The sequence below is a fragment of the Salminus brasiliensis genome, chromosome 4 (genome assembly GCF_030463535.1).
Source record: "Salminus brasiliensis chromosome 4, fSalBra1.hap2, whole genome shotgun sequence".
NCBI lineage: Eukaryota > Metazoa > Chordata > Actinopteri > Characiformes > Bryconidae > Salminus > Salminus brasiliensis.
Window position 1 is genome coordinate 28,382,455 of NC_132881.1, and position 26,894 is coordinate 28,409,348.

General features: G+C 42.3%; 1 protein-coding gene across 3 annotated transcripts in view; it reads left to right on the plus strand.

The window, feature by feature from the left end:
* Positions 1 to 26,894, plus strand: part of lzts2a (leucine zipper, putative tumor suppressor 2a) — a 76,527-nt gene that overhangs the window by 44,513 nt on the left and 5,120 nt on the right. For 2 of the 3 annotated variants that reach the window (XM_072677859.1, XM_072677860.1), the window contains 2 exons: positions 25,280 to 25,804; positions 26,057 to 26,629. In XM_072677859.1, coding sequence (XP_072533960.1) covers positions 25,307 to 25,804; positions 26,057 to 26,629 — 1,071 coding nt within the window. In that variant the 5' untranslated portion in view covers positions 25,280 to 25,306. Of the gene's footprint in view, positions 1 to 6,500; positions 6,742 to 25,279; positions 25,805 to 26,056; positions 26,630 to 26,894 lie in introns of those variants that run through there. The other variant, XM_072677858.1, reaches the window with a different exon arrangement.

The window sequence follows — 26,894 nt, forward strand, 5'->3', positions numbered from 1 at the left end:
TGTAGCCATTGAAGTTGAGTTTTTCCCAGTTTTGATTTTGGGGATTTTCACCCATTCTTCCTTGCAAAAGGCCTCTAGTCCTGTGAGATTTTTGGGCCATTTACATGCACTGCTCTTTTATGGTCTATTCACTGATTTTTAAAATATGTTTAGGTCAAGGAACTGTGAGCTTGCGCCACTTGAAGTAGTTTATTGTGGATCATTATCCTGCTGTAGATCCTCTTCATCTTCTACTTTTTTACAGTGTGATGTTTGCTACCAGACTTTTGCTGGTATTTAATTGATTCCATACTTCCCCTCTACCAGTGAAATGTCCTGTGCCACAGGCTGCAACACAAGCTCAAAGCATGATCGATCCACCCCCTGTTAACAGTAAAGGTCTTCTCTTTAATGGAATTCTGCACCCTTTTTTCTACAAACATAGCTTTGCCCATTGCAGCCAAAATGTTTTTATTATTTAATTTTAAAATAAAAAATTCTAACTTCTAACACAGACTTGTTTCCAAAATGTTGAGCATGCTGGAAAGCTTTTCTACTAATGACTCTTCCAGGAAGGTCATATTTGTGCAGGTGTCACTGAACAGTAGAACAGTGCACCACCACTCCAGAATCTGCTATATCTTCCTGAAGGTCTTTTTCAGTCAAAAATTGTTGTGAGAATAATTATTTTCATTTTCACAGTGGTAGACAGTTGCTTAGAGAGGTTTGCAACACCTGGCTACACCTGTATATATTTTATTTTATATAGTTTTTGATTTTGAGTTATGAGTTATGATATGAGTTATGTCAAAATACATCAAGCTAGTTTTTGCATTTGTGTCATTTTGGACAACGTAGCATTTTGGTGTCCATTAAAGATGCTCTTTCTAAAGAAAGCTAGGTGGCTGTGCTATATTTGCTTTAGTGACCCTGGGTCATGAATGAGCAGCTGGACTGGGCCAGGGCCATGGGCTGTGACTCTGTTTCAGCCTCTTTAACACAGTCCTCTTTCACACAGTCAAAGTGCTATTAGCCCAGGGCTCCTCGTGTGCTAATAGACGAGCCTCTTCATTCTTCTATTCTTCTCTCAGCAGGTACAATGACTCCACTTTCCGTTATGCTGGCAGAAAACAAGATGCCGCAGGAGAACTGCGAGAATGCCACCAGTTTTGTATTAAATGTACTGTATAAATGGACACTGCTTTTACATTTACAACTGTCCACTCTTGGAAGGCCAGGAACAGATCCCACACAAGTACACAAACGTGTCACCTGCATTCTGAGCATTGCTACAAGGAGAGCTATTACAGGCATAACCCATATATAGACTGGATGGAAGGAGAGCTGTATTTTCGGTCCTTGTATTTGAGTGATTCAGCTGCTGCACTCATCAGCTTCTATTTCCGCTTTGATGTTTTTGAATATGCAGCAAAAGAAGCAGCACACACTCCTCAGCTGTCACTACGGTCCTTGTACTGTGGTCTGTTTACCTCGGAAGTCGGAGCTGGGAATGACCTCACACGTGCACTATTTCAAAACTCTTCCAAAAAACAGTGAGCTAAAGACTTCAGAGTTCATCACGACTGGATGGCCTATTGTTTATCCGTGTTTTACGGTGAATCTAACCAAAATGTGTCACACTTTGTATGTCCCTTCTTAGCGTTGTTAGCATTGTCCCTGGATGGCATTGGCAGCATTACCAGTTAATAACATAACACATTATAGAAGCACGTCCACAGATAGCAGTTGGACTGTACTGTGTGTATGACTGACTTAGTGAGACACAAATAGATAGAAGTGCTAATAAACTGAATAATACCACTGCTTTTCCTACTGTTGATGTGTGGTGAGGCCATCTTGGATTTTTTACTCAGGGTTGGTGAGGCTCTACCGACATGCCGAGTAGGAAATCTGACTCGCAGGGGGCGTTCAAGTTGAAGTAATGTCCCTGCCTTCCACATGTTTCCTGCCTGAGGAAGTGACATCACTGAATGCGGGTCACATGTTTTTGATTAGAACCGTTTGCAGAGATTTATGCAGTTTATATCAGAGGTAACAGAGTTGGCCAGAACAATGGGACAGACTTAAAATACATATTTTATACTTTTGGATTTGGATAAGCTATGTATTATATTTTGCCATCCTTTGCCAGTTTTGTACTGATGACATGATACTATAAAATATAGACATTATAAAAGGGAATTAGTTATTTAGGCTAATTTAAGCTAATTTAGTGTTTAAACATTTAGTGTTCAGACAAAGATGAGTGTCATAATTTTTTTTTGCTTAATATCTTTTGACATCAAGTATTCTGATACTACACTTATTAAGTGTTGTGATAAGCCTGTAAGAACCAATCTAAATGCCTAACAAATATTACCCATTACTGTTACCACGAAAAGGGTGTTCAAAATAGAACAGAAAAGGCTGAAAGCAAAGTGCTTGGTGATTTAAACACTGCTGTTTTGAAATAAAGAGTTGTTATGTATTAGACCCCATTTACACCTGGTCGCTAGTATGTGGATTGTATGCTGATTTTAGCCTCATGCATTTACACTTGGTTGTCAGATACGTCTCCGGTTGGTCAGACTGATTCCGATCGCTGTGTGGGATGAAATATGCAAATTCTTACTGGTGTTTTGGTTATACTGGGAGGAATGTTGGGGATCAAACGCATCTTAGAGAGACGGAAGCATTTACACTGCTATAAAATGGCTCAAATGTGTCTCAGACCAGCTCCTGAAATGGTTTAAGTGATGGAATTTGTATCTGTTTTAAATGAATCTTCGGGTTGTTAACACATGCATTTTCATGTGGCTCGGCCTTATCCAGATATTATCCTGATACTCAATATGCGTGAAGTGTCCAGGTGTAAACGGGGTCAGTTTTAGTATCACTAAAGTGAAAATCCGTACCACAGTGTGCCAGTATCTCAGTACACAATGAGCAAGGTTTTGTTAATGATTGGTGTGTGTGAGTGGAAGCCTGGTAGCTGCTCTTAGAAAGCTATGATTGAAAATCACACTAAGTAATGTGGATTACTGTAGCAGGGCTATGGTGCAGAACCAGCAAAACACACACACACCACATGAGGAGGCTGACACAGATGGTGTTTCAGTAATTCACACACACACACACACACACAGCTTTTGGAGATCTAGGCTATTTATCTCTGAACTTGTGAGGGGTTATGTAATATCTCTCAGGGGGGGGTGGTGGTAAATCAAGATTAGTCTATAATCAAACTTGTTGGAGCTCTGGATCATAAACCAGAACACTGTCCATCATTTACACCAAGTGCACTGTATTTTCAAGCCTGTTAGCCTGTTCTGCAGCATGTTCTTGCAGTTGTGTCAGTCAAAGCCGTCTCCAGCTGGAAAGTTTTGCAGTTTGAATGAAAGTCATGAAAGGGAAAGCATGTGCAGTGTGATTTGGACCTCATTAGGACTTCACTCCTCTCCTCTCTTCAGCTCTTTGTGCCTCTCATTCCTGCATACCCCCCCTCGTCAGTAGATGAGGGGTTAAGTGTTTTTTAGACGACTATGAGGGCTCCCCTTTGTGTGTGTGTGTGTGAGCTCGATCAGATGGTCCGGTATGTGTTGGATTAGAGTGTGGCTCAGCCTGTTGTCCCCCAGCACCATCATTAGTTTCTCTGAAACAGCTTCATTCCGTTTGATTGCACTGCCCCTGACTGAGAGCTGAATGGGGGGAACTGGGCGGCTGGGAAACTTCCACAGTGCTTCTGTCCCATCCCCCCTGTATGCTCAATCAAGCAATCAGGCCTGTTCATTATGATCCCCAAGTATTCCCACATCTTCTACAGCTCTTAACCCCACAAAAGCTCGGGCCTTATTGTCCAGCTGTTCATTTTAAAGTGATATTACGTAATAATTAGCATATTTACAATAATGTGAAAATTATTATTACCTCAACTGTCTGATCATCATGATCCAACAGTTATGAATTACCACATGTGAGTAATACAAAGCCTTATCCTATAGCGTTCGTTTTCCCTGATGGTAATCTAGGCTACTATATAATTACCAGTGGGACGAGCTTCTAATATTACTTTAAAGCTTTACTAGAAAACTAAGAAAAAAGGTTCCTGGAACTATTTACATTTACAGCATTTAGTTGGTGTTTTTTTATTCAGAGCAACTTACAAGGTTACTCATGTTACAGAGGTGGTCCAATGTAGTGTTAGGAGTCTTGCCCAAGGACTCTTATTGGTGTAGCACAGCATAGTCACCCAGACCAGGAATTAAACCCTGGTCTCCCACATGGTGAGTAGCTCACTGGCAGGTAGTGGTGTTATCTGTTGCACCACACCAACCATCTGGAACCTCAGATGGTGCACTTTGCTGCTGTATCTCTATTTGATGCTAGTTTGGTTGTAACAAAATTATCTGGGGGTGGCTGAGGACCAATTTACAGACACCTTCTCTACCATCTTGTTCTTTGCCTCTCTAGAGAACTGTGTGCCTCTAACTTTGTGGCACAGCTTGGGAAGGACCCTTTTCTGTTTCGGTATGACAGTATAAACTAAGAGAGGCCTGTAAATAAATTCTGTGTTGGGTGTGGAAGACACTTGACTGGTTTCCACAGAGTCCTGACTTTAACCTCAACTAACATCCCCTTTGGGCTAAACTGGAAGGTAGAACTCATCAGGATCCAACCTCATTAAATGTGGCATGGCATAGTTGTATAATTGGAGGTTGGTACATGGAAGTGATATACCATGAACCTCAAACACTGTTGACTCTTCACTCAGAAGACAAACCAGCATTACCAAAACAAGGCTATAATACAAAACCCCTAAACTGCTAGGAAAGCAGTTTTGGCTTATTATACTTACATCCCCCAAATTGCAAAGGGCCATTTAAGCTTTAAAGCTGCAAGTCTGTAAATGGTAAGAACTACTTTGAATGAATATGGTGTTTTGATACCCTTAGTCAGTTTGCTGAGAAAATCTTTGCCATGCTTGTGCGTCAGTAAATATTGAAATATCAAAGACATGCAATGTTAGTGAGGGGGACATATGGACCAGTTAACAGGTTTTTAGGGTTTAAGGGGTTAAAATAAAGAGATATTGTGTGTGTGTCTGTGTGCATGCAGTATCAAGTTAAACCCCCTGATGAGTGAATGTGCAGTTCATGTTCATATGATAACTTCCCTGGAGGACACCAGTGTCCATTAATCACTCAAACTCGTCTGTTTCTAACGGTTCCTCTCGCTCTCTCTCGCCTCCTACCTCTACCTTTATTCTCTCTCTAACTCTCCCTTTCAGTCCTCTCTCTCTCTCTCTCTCTCTCTCTCTCTCTATCTTCCCTACTGCTTCCATGCATGCATTTCCCTGGCTTTACAGCTCTCTGCTCAGGTTAGACCCCGCATGCCATGCTTCCTGGCTTTTGTTCGGTTTGGTGATGGGCAATAATTTGGGGTGGGGGGGTTGGGGGTCTACAGGCAGCACAGGGGGGGACAGCAGAGGCCCTTTCGAAATCAGAATGTGCACATGGACATACTGTTCTCTCCTTTTCATACCTCTTCTGAAGAAAAGTCATTTCCCGTGTGCTGCTTAGTTTGGAGCTGGTTCAGAGGAATGTTGCGCAGCATTTGCACACAAAGCTTTGATCTCAGTTGTTGTACCGCTCTTTGATAATGTGTGTGATGATTAGATTTACTGCCTGTGTACAGTTGGAAAATGCTACAGTTAGAGGTGCCAAACATGCAGCATAAAGACAAAGTTCAGAAAAGTAGATTAATTTTTGTTGCACAAACAAACTGCAGAAAACTACAGACAATATTTGGAAAAAAGTACACAGACAAAATTCATAAATGGACAGAGAAATGTCAGAAAAGCAGAAATGTTTGGACAAAATTTTACAAGAGAACATTTTGCAAAACTAAAAAAAGCACAAATTTAATAAAAAGGGCAGATAACTTTCATCCTGCTTTTGTTTAAGTAACTGTCCCTACTGTCCAGAGTTCTACTAGATTTACTGAGGAGAGCTAATGTCAAGCGCTTTAGTGAGATCAGAATGTTGGATGATCACCACCCCACATTATCCCCAACTCATCCCAAAGTATTGGATGGAGCACCATCATTCCAGAGAACACTGCTCAGGGATGTTGTATGGTAACATGGTGGGATTACCAGTCAGTCACATCATAGCAGCTGATGAGCATTCAATTTGTAACAGAATGTGAGGTTCTTCAGTCCTGTCTTTGACTTTCCACAAAAAGAATAGGAGATGGAGGGAGAGAGAGAGAGACAGAGAGAGAAACTCAGCATGAGAAAGGATTAGATGTGTGTGTGTGTGTGTGTGTGTGTGTGTGTGTGTGTGTGTGTGTGCGCGTGTGTGTGCGTCTGAGGGAGAGAGGGGAGGGCCAGCAGGCAGAGTGAGTGAGAGAGCAAGAAGAGAGAAGGAGGGGGCAGGGAGGAAGGGGGCGGAGCTAACACAGAGACACACGGTGGAGGAGAGGAAGGGGCTTCAGAGCAGGCGTAGTGGGCAAAGAGAGGAAAGTTTGACCAGAGGAGGAGGAGTGTAGGAGGAGGAGCAGAGAGACTGTGTATGTGTGTGAGTTAGTGAGTGTATGTAAGAAGAGAGAGAGAGTGTGTGTGTGAGAGTGCATGAGACAGAGAGAAAGAGACAGGGCGAGTGAGGCTGAGGAGTGGAATGAGCGGGCTGGGATTTGTGGACTTAGTTTGCCTCCAGGACACACAGCGGAGACACAAGGAAACTGCCATGAGGAGCACCATGGGTATGTGTGAGATACTATACGACACACACACACACTTTCACACAGTCACAGAGTTCAGATTACCATGGCTCCTTTTGAACACAAAGCTGTGAGTGCTTTGAAGTGAATGATTAACTTTGGGAACATAAAGAAGGCAGGAGCTTCAAAGTGGGGTCTTCACAATACAGCAAAGGAGCACAGAGGACTAGCTGTGATGCAGAGGCCTATGATGTGATGGATAGATAGACAGATCCAATCAAAGCTATATTGAATGCATGGCAAAGACTTAAAACACTGTGCACTCAGGATGTGTTTGTGTGCAGCTGTAGAGTGTGTGTGTAAGTGTGTTTGTGTGTGATGTTGAGGGCTGCTGGTGGTGTCGGGCCTTTCAGTGGAGTAATCTGCGGTAATGGACTTACTCAGTCTGGGCCATTTGGTTGTGGCAACCAAGCAGAGGCTTTTGGGGCAGAGCTGATTTTAGGAATGTCATTAACCTTCTGCTGTATTACTTAGACTATAGGAGCAGGATAGAGTAGTTACTAACAATAAAAATGTCCCACAGCAGCATTAGGAGAGGCATCTTTCTGTCTGTATGTTTTAACCCTTTAAACCTTGCACACTCACTCTCATAACTACATTATACTCATTATTAAAGGTTTTCTAGATCCTACAGTAGAACCCTGTGGGAAAAAAATATGCCAAGCATTTAACAAATGATTTATTTGGATTAATAACTGAATCATGAACGTAGGGTTCAAGGGGTTAAATGGGCCTCTTCAGGTGGCCCGAGCCTTGTTTGTTGACGTGGTTGCACATTGGTATGAAGTTTCCATTGTGTTCCTCCTGAGTTTACTGCGACTTAAAGGCTGGAGTTTGTGGTCTGACTCAGCTCAATGGTAGACCTGTGTATGGTGGAAGCCTAAAATAGCTTAGACTGTCACTGGAAGTCAGCACCCCACAAACACTGCTTTAACCAGATGAGATCACTGGGGGGGGGGGGCTGTGGGGGGGGGTGCTTGCGTCACTGAGCTGGAAAATAATAGATGTGTTAAATCATTCTCATATGTGAGCACGCTTTTGAAATGTGCCCTTATGCACTCGTGTTGCCTTTTGTCTTTTTAAGGAAGTTTGCTTTGAAGGAAGTTTTAAAGGGATTTGAAAGGAATCAGACTCTGATTGGGCACTGAAATGTTTCATGCTGGGTACAGTTCTGGCCAATAGAGCTGGTGCATGGGGGAAGCTGTGGGGCTGCATTTGAGGAGGTGGACAGAAGTCTTTTGGTTGGTTGCACTGACATGTCTATTTGTCTCTTCTACGCTTTGTTGATTTTTTCATATTGTCTTTGCTGATCTCTTGTCTTTGCTGATCTCTTGTCTTTGTTGATCTTCTCTTTGCTGGTGTTTTCATATTCTCTTTTCTGATCTCTCTTATGGATCTTCCATTATTCTTTTTGATGATAGTCTCCTTGCTGATCTTTTCTCATGCTCTTTTTTTATCTCCTCTTTTCTGATTTCTCTTGTGGATCCTCCATTATTCTCTCTGTTGATCTTTTCATATTCTCTTTTATAATCTCTTGGCTGATCTCTCCTCTTTGCTGATCATCTCTACTCATTGTTGATCTCTTCTCTTCTTGTCTCTTGTCTTCTTGTTTCACCCTCTTCTTGTCTCATCTCTTTTCTGATCGTCTCTTCACTTTACTAGTATTCTCTAAATCTCTTCTCCTTGCTGATTTTCTTCTCCTTGCTGGTCGCTTTTCTACGCTGTACTTGGCCGATCTCTTTGCTGATCTTTTCTCATTTTCTTTGCTGATCTTCTATGTGCTAATCTATACTCTTCTATTCTCGCCACTTCTCCACTTTTCAGTATTTCCATGCTGGAGATAGCAGTGCCAGGTATTTATATAATGCAGTAGTTGTGTGTGTGTGAGGAACTCGTTAGGCCCCGGCTGGGCTCAGCTGACTACGCTGAATCAGAACTTTCCATGCCATACTTTTCCTTTCTGTCTGAGCTCGCCTGGAATCTGCAGTGACGAAGCGGCCATCGTCCACAGCCCTTTTTGGCTCTTCTCTCTGTTTCCTATTTGCATGTTTTCGAACTCCAAACCCATACTGTTTTAAGTGTTTTTTCCTGCTGTTTGTGGCTTCTGCATACTTCACTTTTCAAATGATATATTCATGCTGGCATAGTTCAACTCAGACTGCGCTGGTTATGTAAGAGATCGGCCCTCTTCTCTATGCCACTTTTTCAAGGGCTGCGGCTCATATTTATGGGTACCGCACCAGACTCAGCTCTTTACAGTCATGATGGTGCTGAAATTTGCTACTCATTATTATTGTAATAAACATTTATTGCAGTAATAAAATTACAATCTATTAATGTACCTAAATTTAAGATTGGCAGAATTGCATAGAATGCAGCCTGTTGTAGCATTAAGACCACAAGTAATGAAGAAGCAGCCCTGCACAGGCCCCACTGAAGTCTGGAAGTGATTGGGGACCAGAGATTGACCACTTTTAAATGCTATTCAGTTATTAATCTTAATATGTATTGTTAGTTACTTATTTTTTAGTAACTACTATGAAACAAATATATGAATTATTATTAAATTATTAAAGTATTAAACTGTGAAAGTGTGGTCATTTATAGAGTTAGATTAGAGTTATAGAGTTAGTTAGTTGATTTTTCTGCCTTTGTTGATGTTGTATGTTAATGATTCTCAATCCAGGTCCCGGAGTAGCACTGCCCTGCACATTTTTTGAAGACCACTAGTCTAAACACACTTGATGCTGCAGCCAATCAACTAATTAACTAGCCGTTGAATGAGTAACCGTATTTTCAGTTCTGGGAGGAAATTATCATGTAAAAATGGCGTCACTTTTTGGTGCCAGAGGTAGAACTCCCTAATCCTCTAAAAAATAGGTACAAATGGAGAGATAATAAAGTTCTACCACAGCTGAATAGCATCATGCATCATGCCGTCTTTCTGGTATTTGTAATAGATGGATTCGGGCCTTTCTCTCTCTTTCCTTCTTGCTGATTGCAACTGATATCTAATACAGCCATAAATACTGCTCAGTGACCCATCCAGACCGTTCTGTTGAAAGAGAGCATTCCATTGCCTCATTACCCTCCCATCAGTGGCATCTCCGCAGAATGACCACTCTTAACAGTTGCGAGCTGGAGAGGCATTAGCGTGGCGCGGCCACAGCTCCTCTCCTGGCCTCTCCTGTTCCCAGTGTCTGCCTCTCTGACCGCTGGCCTGGGATAAATAATCATTAGCGGTTGGAAATTCCTGTTGTGGCGTCCGGAGGCAGTGGAGGAGACGCAGGCGCTCCAGGGCTGCCGATGGCTCTAGCAGAGCCGCTGACTCAGGAGCTGCAGTCTGGAGACCTGTCACACGCATGCATACTCCCACAGTACACAAACACTGCAGAAATTCAGAGGATAACAAGGGGCTAAGCTTGGCTAGTTGTGAAGACGTTCTGCACAGTTTAGTGATTATTGATCTAACTTGCCTCTTAATTACTAGGTTTAGTTGGTGTATTAGTTCTAAATGTGCTGAACTCCCGCCCTCCAGGCTGGAGTTGATGACTGCAGCAGTAGAGACTGCTTAAAAAGCAGGGATGGGCGTTTTTTAACTACACTTTATTTTTTTAAATGAACTTTTCCTATGCAGGTCAGTCAAACAATCTACTTCCTCCAAACTGCAGATGCCTCCTTTTGTACATGAATGTACTAGGATGAGCACATCCATAGATGTTTGAATAACCATGTCTGTCCCAAGTAAGAGATTCACACAGTGGGGAGTTAAACTCCCTAGTGAAAATAGAGGAGTTTGTGGCCAGTATATACACCGATCAGACATAACATTATCACCACTGAGTGGTGAAGTGAAGAACACTGATTATCTTATCTACAGTGGCATCTGTGAAGGGTAGCAAGTGAAAAGTCAGTTTTTGAAGGTGAAGTGTTAAAAGCAGTTAAAATGGACGAGCATAAGAATCTGACTGGATCATGGGCTCCGAAGGCTCACTAGTGCGATCCATGCAGGCCCCACCTCACAACTTACAGGACCTTAAGAATTTGATGCCAGATATCATAGGAAGCCTTCAGAAGTCTTGTGGAGACCATGCTTTGAATGGTCAGATTTGTTGTGATGGCACAAGAGGGACCTACTCTTTATTAGGCAGGTGGATTTAAAGTTATGGCTGATAAGTGTACATATCAGACTAGTCAGGTGTCTTTTTGTGAGGAGTTCCTTAGGTCCACTCCATGCATTTCATTCAACCAGTCAAACCTTGGTGATTATATTTATATATATCTATATATATGTATGTATGTGTGTGTGTGTGTGTGTGTGTGTGTGTGTGTGTGTGTGTGTGTGTGTGTGCAGTTCAGCTTTATGTTAAAAACGTCTGTCATGCTGGCAATTTTCTTCATTCTATAATCATTTTATAGCTTTACTTCCCTCCTTCTTCCAAGTACCTGTTGGCAGTTGGCGAGGGTTCTCGGGTCTCATTTTAAACTGATCTATGCAATGTTAAAGAGAAAGCCTCAGTGCTACATTTGAATAGAACAGACTCCAGCAGTTCCTAGATGTCTCCCTGCCATACGCCTAGATTGGCCTGGCGTTTGGGTCAGTGCCAGTGGGGCCCAGCAGCGCTGTACACTGTTCAGAAAACACTGTGTGTGCTGTTGATTGACAGGTAGTGTCTTCCCAGATGGCAGCAGCTCTTGGGCAGCATTGTGTCGGAGACGTCACCCGCTGCAGCTCGTTGGAGACGTGTGGTGGTGGCCGGCTGTGTTTTGGGGCGGGGGGACAGAGGATGGTAGCCTGTGGAGCTCGGGACAGGGGCAGGGAGAGGAGAAGCTGATTGTGTGTGAGAGAGTTGTGTGGCAGCTCCAGCGTCGGCTTCACTCTGAGTGGAACTTGTGTGCTTTGAGATGCTAAAGAGCCGACTGACCCCCCTGTCAACCCCTGACTCTCCTGTTCTCCTTTTTTCTCTCACTCCCCCGTTCTTTCATCATGCATCTAATGTCTTGTATGTGGTCACTGTTTATGCGCCTTACACTTACACTTACTCTCTCTCACTCTTACTCACTCTCTCTCTTTCGCTCTCTCTTCGCTATCTTTTTATATGACCACTTTCCAACCTCTCTTTATCCCTTAGTGGTCACTGCTTATACCTTACACTCACATTACTCACTCTTCCCCTTTCTCTGTATCTTTCTTTCTCTCTTTCCTTCTCTCTCTCCCTCTTTACGTTACCAAGTCCAAACCTCTCTGTATCACTTAATGGATGCTTATATGCCTTACACTTACATTCTCTCTCTCTCTCTCTCTCTCTCTCTCTCTCTCTCTCTCTCTCTCTCTCTCTAGGCATATAAGACTGCTATATGTAAATGATTGGCTTTGGGTTAGGGTTAGGGTTTACTAGGGCTGTAAATTACCTTTTTATTTTGATGAACTTGATATTTTATATAACTTTAGCTTTTTCATGCTCATTTGATCATATTTATATGTATGTCTGCTGCCCTGTTTTGTCATTCAACCTTCTGTGAAGCCCCTTGAACTGAAATGAAGCTGTAAATACAAGCAGACCAGGTCATAGCTAGTATAGCCAATGCAGCGTTCTATATAAACCTTGTGTTTCTACTTTTCCGTGATGAATGGACCAATAGAAATGTTCAAAAATGACTTGGTATTTTTGGTAAATATATATTTCAAGATCTATTTTTATCTTGACACCACAAAGCAAAATGACAGGTTGTCATGTTACAGTTGACCTGCAAAAGTAAGGCCAATTTTTCATTTTAATCCAGTATGTTGGAGTATGAAACAAATAGGAAGTGTATAATCAAGTAAAATCTGCAGGACAGTGCCATTTTTAAGTAAGGGTTTATTCCACTGAATGTGTCATTTGAGCAGGGGTGCTCAAACTTGTAAGTTTAGCATAAGACTGTGTAGTTGCTCTCACTCTCTCTCTCTGTCTCATACTTGCTCTGTTTTTGTACACCCCCACCCTTTTCTTCTAGTACTAAGCTTTCACCCCAGGCTGCACACATGTAGGCCTCGAGTACCATGGCAACATCCCCAAACACAGCCGTAAGCAAAAGCCGACGAAAGCAACAGGTTGGCAAAGATAAAAAAAAAACCCTTAGTGAGCCAATTACCCCTGTTCTACAGGCAATGTTGCAGCTTTTAATTTAATCCAGCGCTTCAACAAAAGCAGTACAGGACTAGCAGGGTGAGAAGGGGAAACTGTGAGGGGTTGAGACTGGCAGTAGGGGGATGGGGTGAAGCTGCAGCTTTGTGTAGAGAGGGAGAGGGCTTTTATGGTCCTCTGCTCTGAAGATTGCTCTTTGTTTTAGGCAGTGCTTTGTGTGGATCAATTTTAGGGCCTGTTTCAGTAAAGTTTGAGAAGTTTGTGTGTGTGTGTGTGTGTGTGTTTTTGTTAGCTCTGTGGGAGAGCGGACACTAAAGGAATTTGTGAGTCACAACTCTGCCCTTTAGCTTGGATTGATGATCAAACCCAGTGTTTGAACTTTTTTCCACATTTCTTCATTCCTTCTCTCTTCTCTGTATTCAGATGAAGACGTATCCAGATAAATACTGTTTACCATACAAACACGTAATGACTACTGCTCTCTCAGTGTTATCATCCTAGATGCAACTGCTGAGTGAGGATCACTTGTGCTGAAAGGAGACACTGTGTCTGTGTGTGTTTGGTTCAGTTGGCCGCGTCACCAGGCAGCAGTGGGGATTTTCCAGGTTCATTGAAGGCAGTGGTGTATCACTCATTCTCATGAACTTCTTTTTATGCTTCCGCTCAGTTCTGATCAGCACACCTCTAGTAAAGTTATACTTGCCATGCGGCTCTTGCTCATAATCTAGATATGATTGGTGGTGCATACTCTCTCGTCTCTCTTAACTTTCAACTGTTTCATTCGCTGTATCATTCGAGGATAGTGAGTATAGTCAGGGTGGTGTTAAGGGGTGTAAGAAAATATTGATATATCAAAGTTATGTGATATTATGTTTTGCAAAACTATATCATATGCAAAGACTGGTGGCAAACAGTGGTTCAGCTTGTGCTGTGTTCAAACCTAGCCCACCAGACAGCTGTGTTGTAGCTTTCAGATCCCACTGTTCTGATTGGATGCAAAAAGTGAGCTTGGTTTTGGTGAAATAAGTGCAAGACAGTGTTTTTTTTTTTACCCCTTAAAAAGCTTATAGCCTACCGGCTGACCGAAAGTGTTACAAGCTTCTATTACCAGAGAATAGCCCAGTAGTTTGTACAGAAGTCCCTGTAGGTACTGAGTAATACGCCTTAGTGTGTAATAAGCCTTGCTGTGTTAAGGGGTTAATATACTGCAATGTGTGTGCAGTTGCCATATCTAGCACTATAACTTCAATACTAGTACTGTTTCATATCGTTCAGTCCTTGTTGTGATCTACAGTGTGCTGGGAGTGAGCAGGACCCGTAAAAAAAAACAATTTCAGCCAACTTCATGAACTCTAGCCAAAACTTTATTAAACACTTCAACTCTCCCAAAAGCTTTACAGCAGTTTGAGTGCTACAATCTGAATTCAGCTCATTCCAAATGCTGGTGTGTGTGTGTGTGTGTCATGGTGCCGGCAGCATTCAGAGAGTGTGAGCTGAGAGCTGTGTGGCCCCCTGCTGACCTCGCTCTCACATTAGGACACACTGTCCTATCTTAATGGATTCATTGGCCCACTGTGCAGAACAGGTGGCATCTTAATGCAGTCAGAAGCACAAAGTCGATCAAGCCTCTCAAAGTTATTGTTCTGCAGTATAAACCCTCTCCAGGAAGAGTATCAGAAGACTGCACCGAGCAGAGCTTTACTGTAGAGTCACGTACACAGAGGACACACAGTTGTATAGCTTTTATTCTGACGTACTATAGCTTATTTATGGACCAAGCAGAACCATTATCAGAGCAACTTTTTACTTTAGACTTTTTACAACGCTGATACCGATCAATCCTGAAACCGATCCAGTGCTTTTTTTTTTTTTAAACCCTAGCAACCCTTATAGTGAGTTATTTTTAATGTAACCACTTAGGCCTCTGCCTTGTATGAATGGGTTTTCATCAATAACCTGATTTATGAGTGCTGCTGTTCTGATTATTTTGATATGCAACTAATATGATCTAACGAAGCCAAAAATTCTGTGATTTATTTTCTTGTGTCCCAAAGTGCTTCTATGGAAAATAAAACCCAGTATCAGTAGCATGCTTCAAAGGTCAGTTCCGCTGTATCACCCCTCTGATTTCAAAGAACAGTAAAAAGCTTTTACTAATTCAAATAGTGCTCTGAATACGAACACACACTCTCTGTGCTCAGCCAACATATGGATCATCCAGCTGTGTGTTATGTGGTAATAGAAAACACAGAACAGCATAGAATCCACAGATTGGTCGTTCTCTCACACTTTTGCCATGCCTATGTGTACATGCATCTCGTAAGCAAGTGACTGGTCCCTTGGTGGTTATAACACTGTTTTTTGGTTATAGAGTAGTGGGTTTGATTCCCAGGTCTGCTGAGCTGCCACAGGAGGGCCCTTAACTGTTAAGCAGTTAATTAAATCAGCCTCATGCGAGAATTTGGTATTCCATGCTCTGGTCCACTAATTTCTGGACAACTTGAGAGATACAGAACCATCACTAAAAGTGTATGTGGACTGACACGGTAACATAGTAACATAACATGATTTTACATGAATATGCCTTGGGTTGCACAGTATTACGCATCAACGTGATTCTGAAGCTGTTATTTTAAGATAAAAATGCTACAAAATGTTGCATTAACCTCTCTGATTCAGGGGCACGAAAGCATAGCTGACCCTTTGTCCAGCATTCTAAGGTGAGATATTTGAAGAGGAGAATTTACTGTAAAAGTACTGTACAAGTGTGAAAGTATGATGAAAATACATGTGCTTAACTTGGACCTTTTACTGGTTACATTGCTTCACATTTTTTGGCCTTTGCCTTAGTCACACTGGGTTTTGTCCAAAACATTTTTCACATGCAAACTTTCATGCATTTTAGAGAGATTCACCATGACAGGTGAATAAATTTGCCTGCAGATTTTCACATTGAGTTCAAGTTTGGTGAACTTTGATACACAAATCTTATATCCGCGACCAATGGCGCTATTTGAGTGAACATGGAGGAAGCGCTGATAGTTGCTTTGTCCAAACAACAGATATTATATTATTTTAATGCAGATTACAAAATACACCACAAACGAGGAGCGGCATGGTACACAGTCAGTTGGAAGGTAGGATTAGATGGTATTGATCTATTCTTCTGGGGGTTTCAGTAGTTTTATTAGTGCGTTAGCTGGTTTGTAAAACTGCTGAACTAAAATTGAGGACTGTTTACACCACTGATTTTCAGCTTTCCAACCAATACTGTCAACTTCAGATTAGATCTGTTGAGCAATTGGGTTGAGTTCATTATGTTTTTTCCCCTCTGAAGCAACATTTTCGACTGACTCGATAGCAAAACAGGACATCAGATTGATGGTATCTGGAACTACTGTTTTGTGTCTTGTGTGCATACTTGTGCACATTTCCTGCAGTAAGAGTAACAGCTAATCTAATAATGAAGCCTCATTTCTGAAACAGATCTGCTCAATGCACACATGCTCTGCATGCATCCTAGGCATTGCTGTTTTGTTTTGTCCTAAAGACAAAACCAAAGACTTGTTTTAGCACGTTCAGATGCTTAGACTTAAGACAGCATACTTTTATGTGTGTCTGTGTGTGTGCGTCTGTTTGTGTTTTTGTATTTGAACCAAAGTAGGAATGTTTGTGTACCATTCCAAGACTTTCCCTAGATATTGCAGCTATCTGATGGAGAGAGACAATAGGGGTGCAGCTGGCAGGAAGTGTCCCAGCGGAGAGCTGCAGTGCTGGGCCTTCAGTAACAGCTCTCTGGGGGGAGTTAGTGTAGTGTGACCAGAGCAGGACACAGATTCCTATCTCCCTCTCCAACTGATTTACACCATACACCTGCTCTTTCCAACCGTGGGGAGTATGAGGAACATTAGCACACAAAATGGACTTGGATTATGAAGGGAACAAGTGAGTACCATAAAGTACCGGAAGGCTGCGCATGTGTGTATGTGGCAGTGGTGGTGGGGAGTCAGACAGTCTAAAAACAGCACAATGCAAGAATAGGAAATGGTAAAGACAGTAGAAGGACATGGGCGGCAGGAAATGAGCAGCCAGGTGTGAAAGAAGATTTTGCAGGAAGGAAAAGGGCTTGCGGACTTTAGTAGCAGTAGGAAAGAAAATGGAATGATTACAGGAACTGGTAGGGAGAGGAAAAGGTCATGGACATAAAGACAGGCTGTGTGGATGGTGGATGGTGTTGGACTTTGAGGAACAGTGGATTAGTGAAAGAGTGGGGGGCTGGGAGGCTAAAAAGAGGTCAGAAGGTCATGGACTTGTGCCATGAGCACACACAGCTGACATGTTCAGTGTAGTTTAATTCAGAGAGCACTTTAACATCTTTACTCTGCTGCTCCAGTGAAAAGCTAGGTCCCACTTATATAAAGTGTTGCTAATAACTGTGTAGTTACACATTAACAATACATGTATTAACAATATAAGCTGTGATATTCACTCTTACAGATGGATAACAGTAGTACAGTTTGTGTGTACTGCGATGCACATGTGAAATTACCACTTTAATCCATCTGTAACAGTGAATATCCCCAGGAGTTGCATTATTATTACATGTAAATACACAGTTATTAGTATCACTTTATGTAAAGTAGGATCAATGGCTATTATAATTAGGCTTGGTTCATTTGATCATAAAGTTCTTGAGTTATTCTTGTACACATTTCTGCATTTGTGAGTGTTACTGCTCATAAGCAGTGGTTAAAAGATTTGTCATGCTGCTTGCACTCTCTACCACTGTGTGGTTGATAGAATATGCAGCTTTAATGCAGTCAATAGAATAATACAATGAGATATTAGTATTTGATTGTATTGAATAAGTTGTGCTTTGTATGAACCATGTACTTCATGTTCATGAAGTCACTGATGTAGATGAGCGCCCGAAACAACATACCGGTATGGACAAACGAGGTTGTCTGAGTCCACTTTGCCCCGAGTCTGCTGTTTAGAGAACAAATGCGGGCATTTGTGGGACAGCACACTGTCATGGCCAGCGTTTCCATGGGAAGAGGCTTTGATCAGGATCTGAATACACATCAAACATCCTGGCCCAGCAGAAGCGTCTGCACCCAAATGGGATTAGGGCTGTGGGGATTTCTGCGCCGTGATCTGGAGCTCCGCTGGGTTCCAGGCACAGCATTGGCATTTCCCACCCATTCTCCCTCAGCCTCCACCAAGACATGCCGCGGTTCCTAGGAGATTCACGCCTCGCCGCTAATCCTTTCCGGCAGCACTGGGGCTATTAAGACTTATCATAACGAGATTTCAGTGGCCGGCCCCTAGCCCTTGCTGCGGATTTGATTAGAAACACCTGCAGCGGACAGCCGCAGCGGTCGCAACAGAAGAGATGAAAGAGCAGATTTAAAGTTCTGGGGTAATTGGTCTGTTTTGTTTGGCTAGTGATAGCCCACTGGGTGGAACTGTACAGGAGTTCACTTGTGGGAGTGAAGTGACGTGTTCATATTATTGGAGGAGGACCTGGTTTTGCTTGATGATTTCTCTGATGGACACACAGGTTTACGGTAGTTTGGGGAATTCAATGGAGAATTCTTATCAGAGGGTTCTGGTGGGTTTTGTCACTCAGCATAACTAAGAAGCACCTACATTAATTGGAAAAGGCCAGTAGACTGACATTTGCCAGACCATCATTTTTTTGTGCAAGGGATAGGTGGAGGGAAATCAGAAATAGGCTTCTTTATTTGTTTACTTCATTTACTAACACTAAACATAAATCTTATACGCCAATTAGCCATAACATAAGATTGTGTAGGTTCCCCTCATGCCACCAAAACAGCTGTGATCTGTGGGCACTTGGACTCCACAAGACACAGCTAGTATTATTTTTTGTTCCACAGTTTGGAATTGAACCAGGTGGGCTAGCCTTCGACCCCTATGCACATCAGTAACCCTTGGGCGCCATTGACCCTGTTCACTGGTTCACCAGTTGTCCTTCCTTGCACCACTTTTGGTGGGTACTGACCACTGCATACTGGAAACACCTCACAAAACCTGCCTGATGTCTTGGAGATGTTCTGACCCAGTTGTCTAGCTATCAAAATTTGGTTCAGATTCTATACTTGTAAATAACCTAACACTATAATGATGGTATGTAGCTTCATAAACAAATGGAGGTGCATCAAAGTGCATACAGCAGCATGGCAACTTGCAGAATTCCAATAGTTATGATCCCTTAGTGTGTACTAAACATTACATGGTCCATGAACTTTGGACAGAGTGTCTGAGACACACTAGAGGTCTGACAAATACTAGAGCTGGCCAAGAAAGAAGGTTTTTTTGGGGGGGTTAAGAGGGGGTGGGGTGAGGACTCTTTAATCTTATTATCACAGGCTTGAGGAGTTGTGTTTGGGTTGGGGGTTTTCAGTTGGGGTGTTGGGGTGCAGGGTGCTCTGAGGCTGTGTGTCAGGTTGGGACAGCTAACCACACAGGGAGGTTATGAAGGGTCATGGATAGGGGGAATTGAGCAGGTTCTCCATGGTTTCATGTGGGTGGATTGGTGCGCTGAGGGTTGGATGTGTGGGCACACTGAGGTGAGGGGGATGTGAGTAGAAGGAGAGTGAAATGAGCCATGATGATGGTGGCCTGGGAAATTTAGACCTGGGTCACTGAGTGATGGACAAAGTTTAAAGTTAGGACCTTTTTGTGACCTCTCTGCTAACAGATCTTACTTCAGAAGCCTTCACTCATAGTGGCCTAATAATTTAGGCCTATACTTCTATGTTACACCTTCAGTATTGAACAAAAAGAGCAGTGGAAGAACTGCTTGTCTTACTCCTTCTTTGTTGTTGAGGTGTTGAAGTGAGCTGCTGTGCTGTGTAGAATGAGGTGCAGCCGTGTGTATAAGCACCACTGCAGAAGACTGCCCTGGAAACCTCTTTTTAATAAGGATCTATCACTCTCTATCTCTTTTTCCTCTTCTTCTCTGTTTTGACTTTTTCTCGCTCTTTTACACTTTATTGTTTTAGTTGAATGTACCAATGCGTACATTACACTGAGCTTCTACATTTCTAAACCACTTAATGTATCACACAGACGTCTTTAGTACCTGACTGTCACTTATAAGCAAGAGAATGACTCTTCCAGTGTCAGAGTCTCTGATACTCTTCCACACTCACATGCAAGACAAATCTAGTTATTTTCACAGATTGTGTGATTCTGCTACTGAGGGACAAATGGGATGAATTCAAGGTGGCTATTACCTTAAGGGTTATAGCCACAGTACTCACATATCCTAAGCAGCAATTTCCTAGTACCCCCAGACCTGCCACTTTGACTTCAGCAGATTGGACAGTACTAAATTGAATTATGCTCAATATAATTATTGTTTTTGTTGTTGTTTTCATAGATGCTCACCTGACATTCAACTAACATTCAACTAAATATCTGAACTCTAAGTTGACTATAAATGATTGTCTATTGAACGTGACACTAACCCTAAAAAGCCGTTCTGCTTAAAAAAATTACAAGTAAAACAACTGCTGTCATGGCCAGGTCAGGCCCTTCTAGGTCAGGACCAAGTTCAGCCCAAGAGCAGACCTTAAGGAAGGTGGGAGAGTGCTTACTCTTCCCACAACATTCAGGCACCTTGAGGTGCCCAACTGCTCCTGTTCCATTGTACTGGTCAAATGTGGAGATTGAATTTTGTTGTACTGGTCAAATGTGGAGATTGAATTTTGTTGCACTGGTTAAATGTGGAGGTTGAATTGTGTTGTACTGGTTAAATGTGGAGGTTGAATTGTGTTGTACTGGTTAAATGTGTATGTTGAATTGTGTTGTACTGGTTAAATGTGGAGGTTAAGTTGTGTTGTACTGGTTAAATGTGGAGGTTGAATTTTGTTGCACTGGTTAAATGTGGAGGTTAAATTGTGTTGTACTGGTTAAATGTGTGTGTTGAATTGTGTCGTACTGGTTAAATGTGGAGGTTGAGTTGTGTTGTACTGGTTAAATGTGGAGGTTGAATTTTGTTGTACTGGTTAAATGTGGAGGTTGAATTTTGTTGCACTGGTTAAATGTGGAGGTTGAATTGTGTTGTACTGGTTAAATGTGGAGGTTGAATTTTGTTGTACTGGTTAAATGTGGAGGTTGAATTTTGTTGCACTGGTTAAATGTGGAGGTTAAATTGTGTTGTACTGGTTAAATGTGTGTGTTGAATTGTGTTGTACTGGTTAAATGTGGAGGTTAAATTGTGTTGTACTGGTTAAATGTGTGTGTTGAATTGTGTTGTATTGGTTAAATGTGGAGGTTGAATTGTGTTGTACTGGTTAAATGTGGAGGTTGAGTTGTGTTGTACTGGTTAAATGTGGAGGTTGAATTTTGTTGTACTGGTTAAATGTGGAGGTTGAATTTTGTTGCACTGGTTAAATGTGGAGGTTGAATTTTGTTGTACTGGTTAAATGTGGAGGTTGAATTGTGTTGTACTGATTAAATGTGTATGTTGAATTGTGTTGTACTGATTAAATGTGGAGGTTAAGTTGTGTTGTACTGGTTAAATGTGTATGTTGAATTGTGTTGTACTGGTTAAATGTGGAGGTTAAGTTGTGTTGTACTGGTTAAATGTGGAGGTTGAGTTGTGTTGTATTGGTTAAATGTGGAGGTTAAGTTGTGTTGTACTGGTTAAATGTGGAGGTTAAGTTGTGTTGTACTGGTTAAATGTGGAGGTTAAGTTGTGTTGTACTGGTTAAATGTGGAGGTTACGTTGTGTTGTATTGGTTAAATGTGGAGGTTGAATTGTGTTGTACTGGTTAAATGTGGAGGTTGAGTTGTGTTGTATTGGTTAAATGTGGAGGTTAAGTTGTGTTGTATTGGTTAAATGTGGAGGTTAAGTTGTGTTGTACTGGTTAAATGTGGAGGTTGAGTTGTGTTGTATTGGTTAAATGTGGAGGTTAAGTTGTGTTGTATTGGTTAAATGTGGAGGTTAAGTTGTGTTGTACTGGTTAAATGTGGAGGTTAAGTTGTGTTGTACTGGTTAAATGTGGAGGTTAAGTTGTGTTGTACTGGTTAAATGTGTATGTTGAATTGTGTTGTACTGGTTAAATGTGGAGGTTAAGTTGTGTTGTACTGGTTAAATGTGTATGTTGAATTGTGTTGTACTGGTTAAATGTGGAGGTTAAGTTGTGTTGTACTGGTTAAATGTGGAGGTTGAGTTGTGTTGTATTGGTTAAATGTGGAGGTTAAGTTGTGTTGTACTGGTTAAATGTGGAGGTTGAATTGTGTTGTACTGGTTAAATGTGGAGGTTAAGTTGTGTTGTATTGGTTAAATGTGGAGGTTGGATTGTGTTGTACTGGTTAAATGTGGAGGTTGAATTGTGTTGTATTGGTTAAATGTGGAGGTTAAGTTGTGTTGTATTGGTTAAATGTGGAGGTTGGATTGTGTTGTACTGGTTAAATGTGGAGGTTAAGTTGTGTTGTACTGGTTAAATGTGGAGGTTGAGTTGTGTTGTATTGGTTAAATGTGGAGGTTAAGTTGTGTTGTATTGGTTAAATGTGGAGGTTAAGTTGTGTTGTACTGGTTAAATGTGGAGGTTAAGTTGTGTTGTACTGGTTAAATGTGTATGTTGAATTGTGTTGTACTGGTTAAATGTGGAGGTTAAGTTGTGTTGTACTGGTTAAATGTGGAGGTTGGATTGTGTTGTACTGGTTAAATGTGGAGGTTAAGTTGTGTTGTATTGGTTAAATGTGGAGGTTGGATTGTGTTGTACTGGTTAAATGTGGAGGTTGGATTGTGTTGTACTGGTTAAATGTGGAGGTTAAGTTGTGTTGTACTGGTTAAATGTGGAGGTTAAGTTGTGTTGTATTGGTTAAATGTGGAGGTTAAGTTGTGTTGTATTGGTTAAATGTGGAGGTTGAATTGTGTTGTACTGGTTAAATGTGGAGGTTAAGTTGTGTTGTACTGGTTAAATGTGGAGGTTAAGTTGTGTTGTATTGGTTAAATGTGGAGGTTAAGTTGTGTTGTATTGGTTAAATGTGGAGGTTGAGTTGTGTTGTATTGGTTAAATGTGGAGGTTAAGTTGTGTTGTACTGGTTAAATGTGGAGGTTAAGTTGTGTTGTATTGGTTAAATGTGGAGGTTAAGTTGTGTTGTACTGGTTAAATGTGGAGGTTAAGTTGTGTTGTACTGGTTAAATGTGGAGGTTGAGTTGTGTTGTACTGGTTAAATGTGGAGGTTAAGTTGTGTTGTATTGGTTAAATGTGGAGGTTAAGTTGTGTTGTACTGGTTAAATGTGGAGGTTGGATTGTGGCATCGCACTAAAACGCCCTTCTGCTCCACTTGTTGGTAACTGTCAGTCATTTGGTTGCAATGAGAGTGTTATGATGAGTTTCTTAGTGTGCTATTTATTTGCCTGTGTGTGTATAGATGTCAGAGAAAATAGACTATTAATATTTTTCACTGCTATATGTACCTGTCTCTGCAGCAGAAACAGGGGAACTGTAAATCTTTTACACTTTTACAAAAACTGTCATCACATTTCCTACAAAACACGTAAAAGATGACTACATGTCACGATAGGGGATGAACAGACAAAGTATTGAATGTTTTCTTAAAGACGAATATGACAAGATAAAAGAACCCCCTCACCCTCTCTCTTTCTCTGACTATCTGTCTCTCTGGTGGTGTGGCAGCTTGGCCTGCAGGAGCGCCATTAGAGATTGATCTTTCTTGGTGCGATGTGGTGCAATGTGTTCCTCCTCTCCGTCACAGTGAGGAATGCTCTTTGAAGTGCAGAGGGCGTGTGTTTAGAAGAGCACTGGGGGTGTGTGTGTGTAATTAATCGGACTGGCAGGCTCTTTGCAGGCCTCACTGCCTGGATTATTCCACATGGCAAAATGGCTGGGAGCATGGAGCAGCAGCTTAAATGAAAGCTGCATGCTGCCCAGCCACTGCTTCTACCCTCTCACACTGTGCCACGGTCATATAGCTGACACTGTGTCAGGCTGTGGAGTTCCCTGCTGAGTGCTGAAAATTTCATATGGATTTTCTGTTGTTTTGATTTGTCTAAACAAATCCTGTTGTGGAATGAGGGCACTGTGGTCATTATGGAAAGTTCTAGGCTGATAACGGGAATCAATTTTGCTGTCCTCTGCTGAAAGCTGAAAAACTTGCAGCTAATATTTTCAACCTGCAGCATCAGAAAATGAGCATACAGGACAAAATACAGCACCAAGGTATTGTTTGTACTGTAATTATTGGGCATCATTCCAGTACCAAACCATTAATTAGACTTTTAAGTTTTGCATTTATTTGCAAATATTGTATCTGCTGCTGTTATACTGTGTAACTTTAATGATAATATTCTAGTGCTGCATAGTTCCCTTACTTAAGCTTAGCTGACCTATCATGTGCCATCTACAAATGTGTTTTTTCGTAGCAACTTTTTTTTTTGGGTAGGCTTTAAAGAACACTTCCAAGTTAATACAGTAGCATAGTAGCTATTTATTATGGTTTCATATCTGGCTAGGTTTACTTATGTACAACTAGGGGTGGGGGACATGACAAATAGTATAACATGATACTAAAAATTCATTTGGGTAAAACAAATGATTTGTCCAACAATTTTATGCTGATAAGTTTCCTGTTCTTAACCTGACTAGTGCGCCACCAAGAGGTTGAAAATGTAGTTCTGTAATTCCAGCACAATTAATAATGAATGAATGTTGGTTTGATACATTTTTAATTCTTTGGTCAGCCCTGGTACCACAATGTTTTAACGGCATAATGCAGTAGTACTGACTGATTGAAAACATAGTATCACCATGATTGTTCATTAATATTTGCTGAACCGCATACAATGAAACAATACAAAATCTTCATGTTACCCATATCTACCTACAAGTTGGGCCGGAGTGGCCCGAAAGTTAGAGACGCAGCATTTGTCACCTGAACGCAACAGAAGTGCCCTTGAACAAGGCACCCAACCCCAGGATGCTCCCAGGGTGCCGTAGCTAGGACTAGGACACCCACCACCCTGGGCACATATGCTCACTGTTCCCCAGTGTATGTGCTCACTAGTGTGTGCATGTGTGTGTTCACTGCATAGATGGATTAAAAAATGGCGGGCAGATTCCTGTTTGTGCAGGACGACTGAGTGGTTCTTCCTTTCTTCCCAATATAGTTCAACTCAGTAGAATTAAACTGAAACCTGAAAGCAATTCTTCTAAATTGCAGCCAAAAGGCATTAGAATTATTTTTGTTTTGTTTTTTTCACAACAGAAAGAACATATTTGTAGACGGGGCTCATACCCATCTGTGGGACCCATATGACCTATGGTAGCTTCAGACAGTATTGTTTGTTTCTGCCATACTCCTAACTCTTTCTTTTCTCTCTGCAGAGTGTGTGTGTTGGGCGCACGGTCGCCATGGCTTTGGTTCAGGCGCTGCCTGTGCCCTCTGATCACCCCAAGTCCAGCGTTGATATCCAGCAGTGCCACTCTGTATCGCCTCCCGTTCCCACCGGGGGCGCCATGGGCTCCGTCAGCAGCCTGATCTCAGGACGCACCTACCAGGAGCGCCATTGCCGTGCCGCCAGCGACTTCAGCGCTAAGTGCCGCAGGTCCACGCCTGCCACCAGCTGCTTCAGGCAGCAAGATGGCACACTCCGCAGCGCCAGCTCTCAGGAGCAGCTCCTCACCAACCAGCCTACCCTGACATCCAACAAGTCCACCAACCTCATAGCTGCCGGCAACGGCAATTATGGCTACGTGAGTGACGAGCTGGTGGGTGACTGGAACGACAACCATGTGACGGCGTGCAGCCCGTGCAGTGACACCGAGGAACCACGGGACAATCGCACCATGAACGGCAACATCGGGGGTCCTCCTCCCAAACTCATCCCTGTCTCTGGAAGACTGGAGAAAGTGAGTTACAGTGCTTCTCTAAGCATAAGACTTTAAATAACAGCATTTCTATACAAATGTAGTCTTTAGAAGTGTTATTACTAGCAGTTTAGTGTACTGTTATCATGTAATTACATAAGTATATTCTGAATTACATTTACGTTCAGTCTACATTCTAAATTGGCTGTATTTTAGGTATTGTCAGGTTCTGTTTGTAAAATGTGCTCACTGAAACGGAATTAGCAGCTTAAGCTTGACTTGTTTTGATTACAGAATATGGAGAAAGTTGTAATTCGGCCCACCGCCTTCAAGCCTGTAGTGCCCAAGAACCGTAACTCTGTGCAGTACCTCTCCCCGCGGCCAGGGGGCAGTCTGTCTGAGAGCCAGGGCAGCCTCAACCTTTTACTGCCAGGGGGAGGAGCGGGGCTGGTATGTGCCGAGAAACGCAACTCGTACAGCGGCGGCCGCAACGCTCGCAGCAGCCAGTCTTGCACCATGTCAGACTCAGGCCGAAACTCTCTCTCCAGCCTGCCCACCTACAGCAGCACAGGATACAGCCTTGGCCCTAGCGATGGCACATCTGGACACCCGGAGCCCACGCGAGCCAGTGGTGGCCACGGCCATTCCAACTCAGATAGCGGCCGTTCCTCCTCCAGCAAAAGCACAGGCTCCCTGAGCGGGCGAGGTCAGCCGTTATCTGACAGTGGGTCATGTGGGAGGTCACCCGCCCCACCAGAGGGGTATGAGAGTGTGATCCGAGACCTGGAAGAAAAGCTGAGAGAGAGAGATCTGGAACTGCAGCAGCTCCGAGACAACTTGGATGAGAATGAGGCAGCCATATGCCAGGTGAGGATCTGTGATCAAATCAGGCAGCTTGAGAAGAAATGAGTACAAACAGATAACAACATTATTCATGTGACAAGTTACTGTGAACAGTAATATCAGCAGAATTCAAAAACAGAGTGAACCAAGGCTTTGAGCAAGAGGTTTGATTTGGGTTGCCAAAAAGGTTTAAGCAAAACAAACTAAATATCCAAAAGTGGGTTCTCTGTAAATGATTTGTTTGCTGATTGATTTGTTTTTAAGTTCACTTAGAAATCAACAAAATATG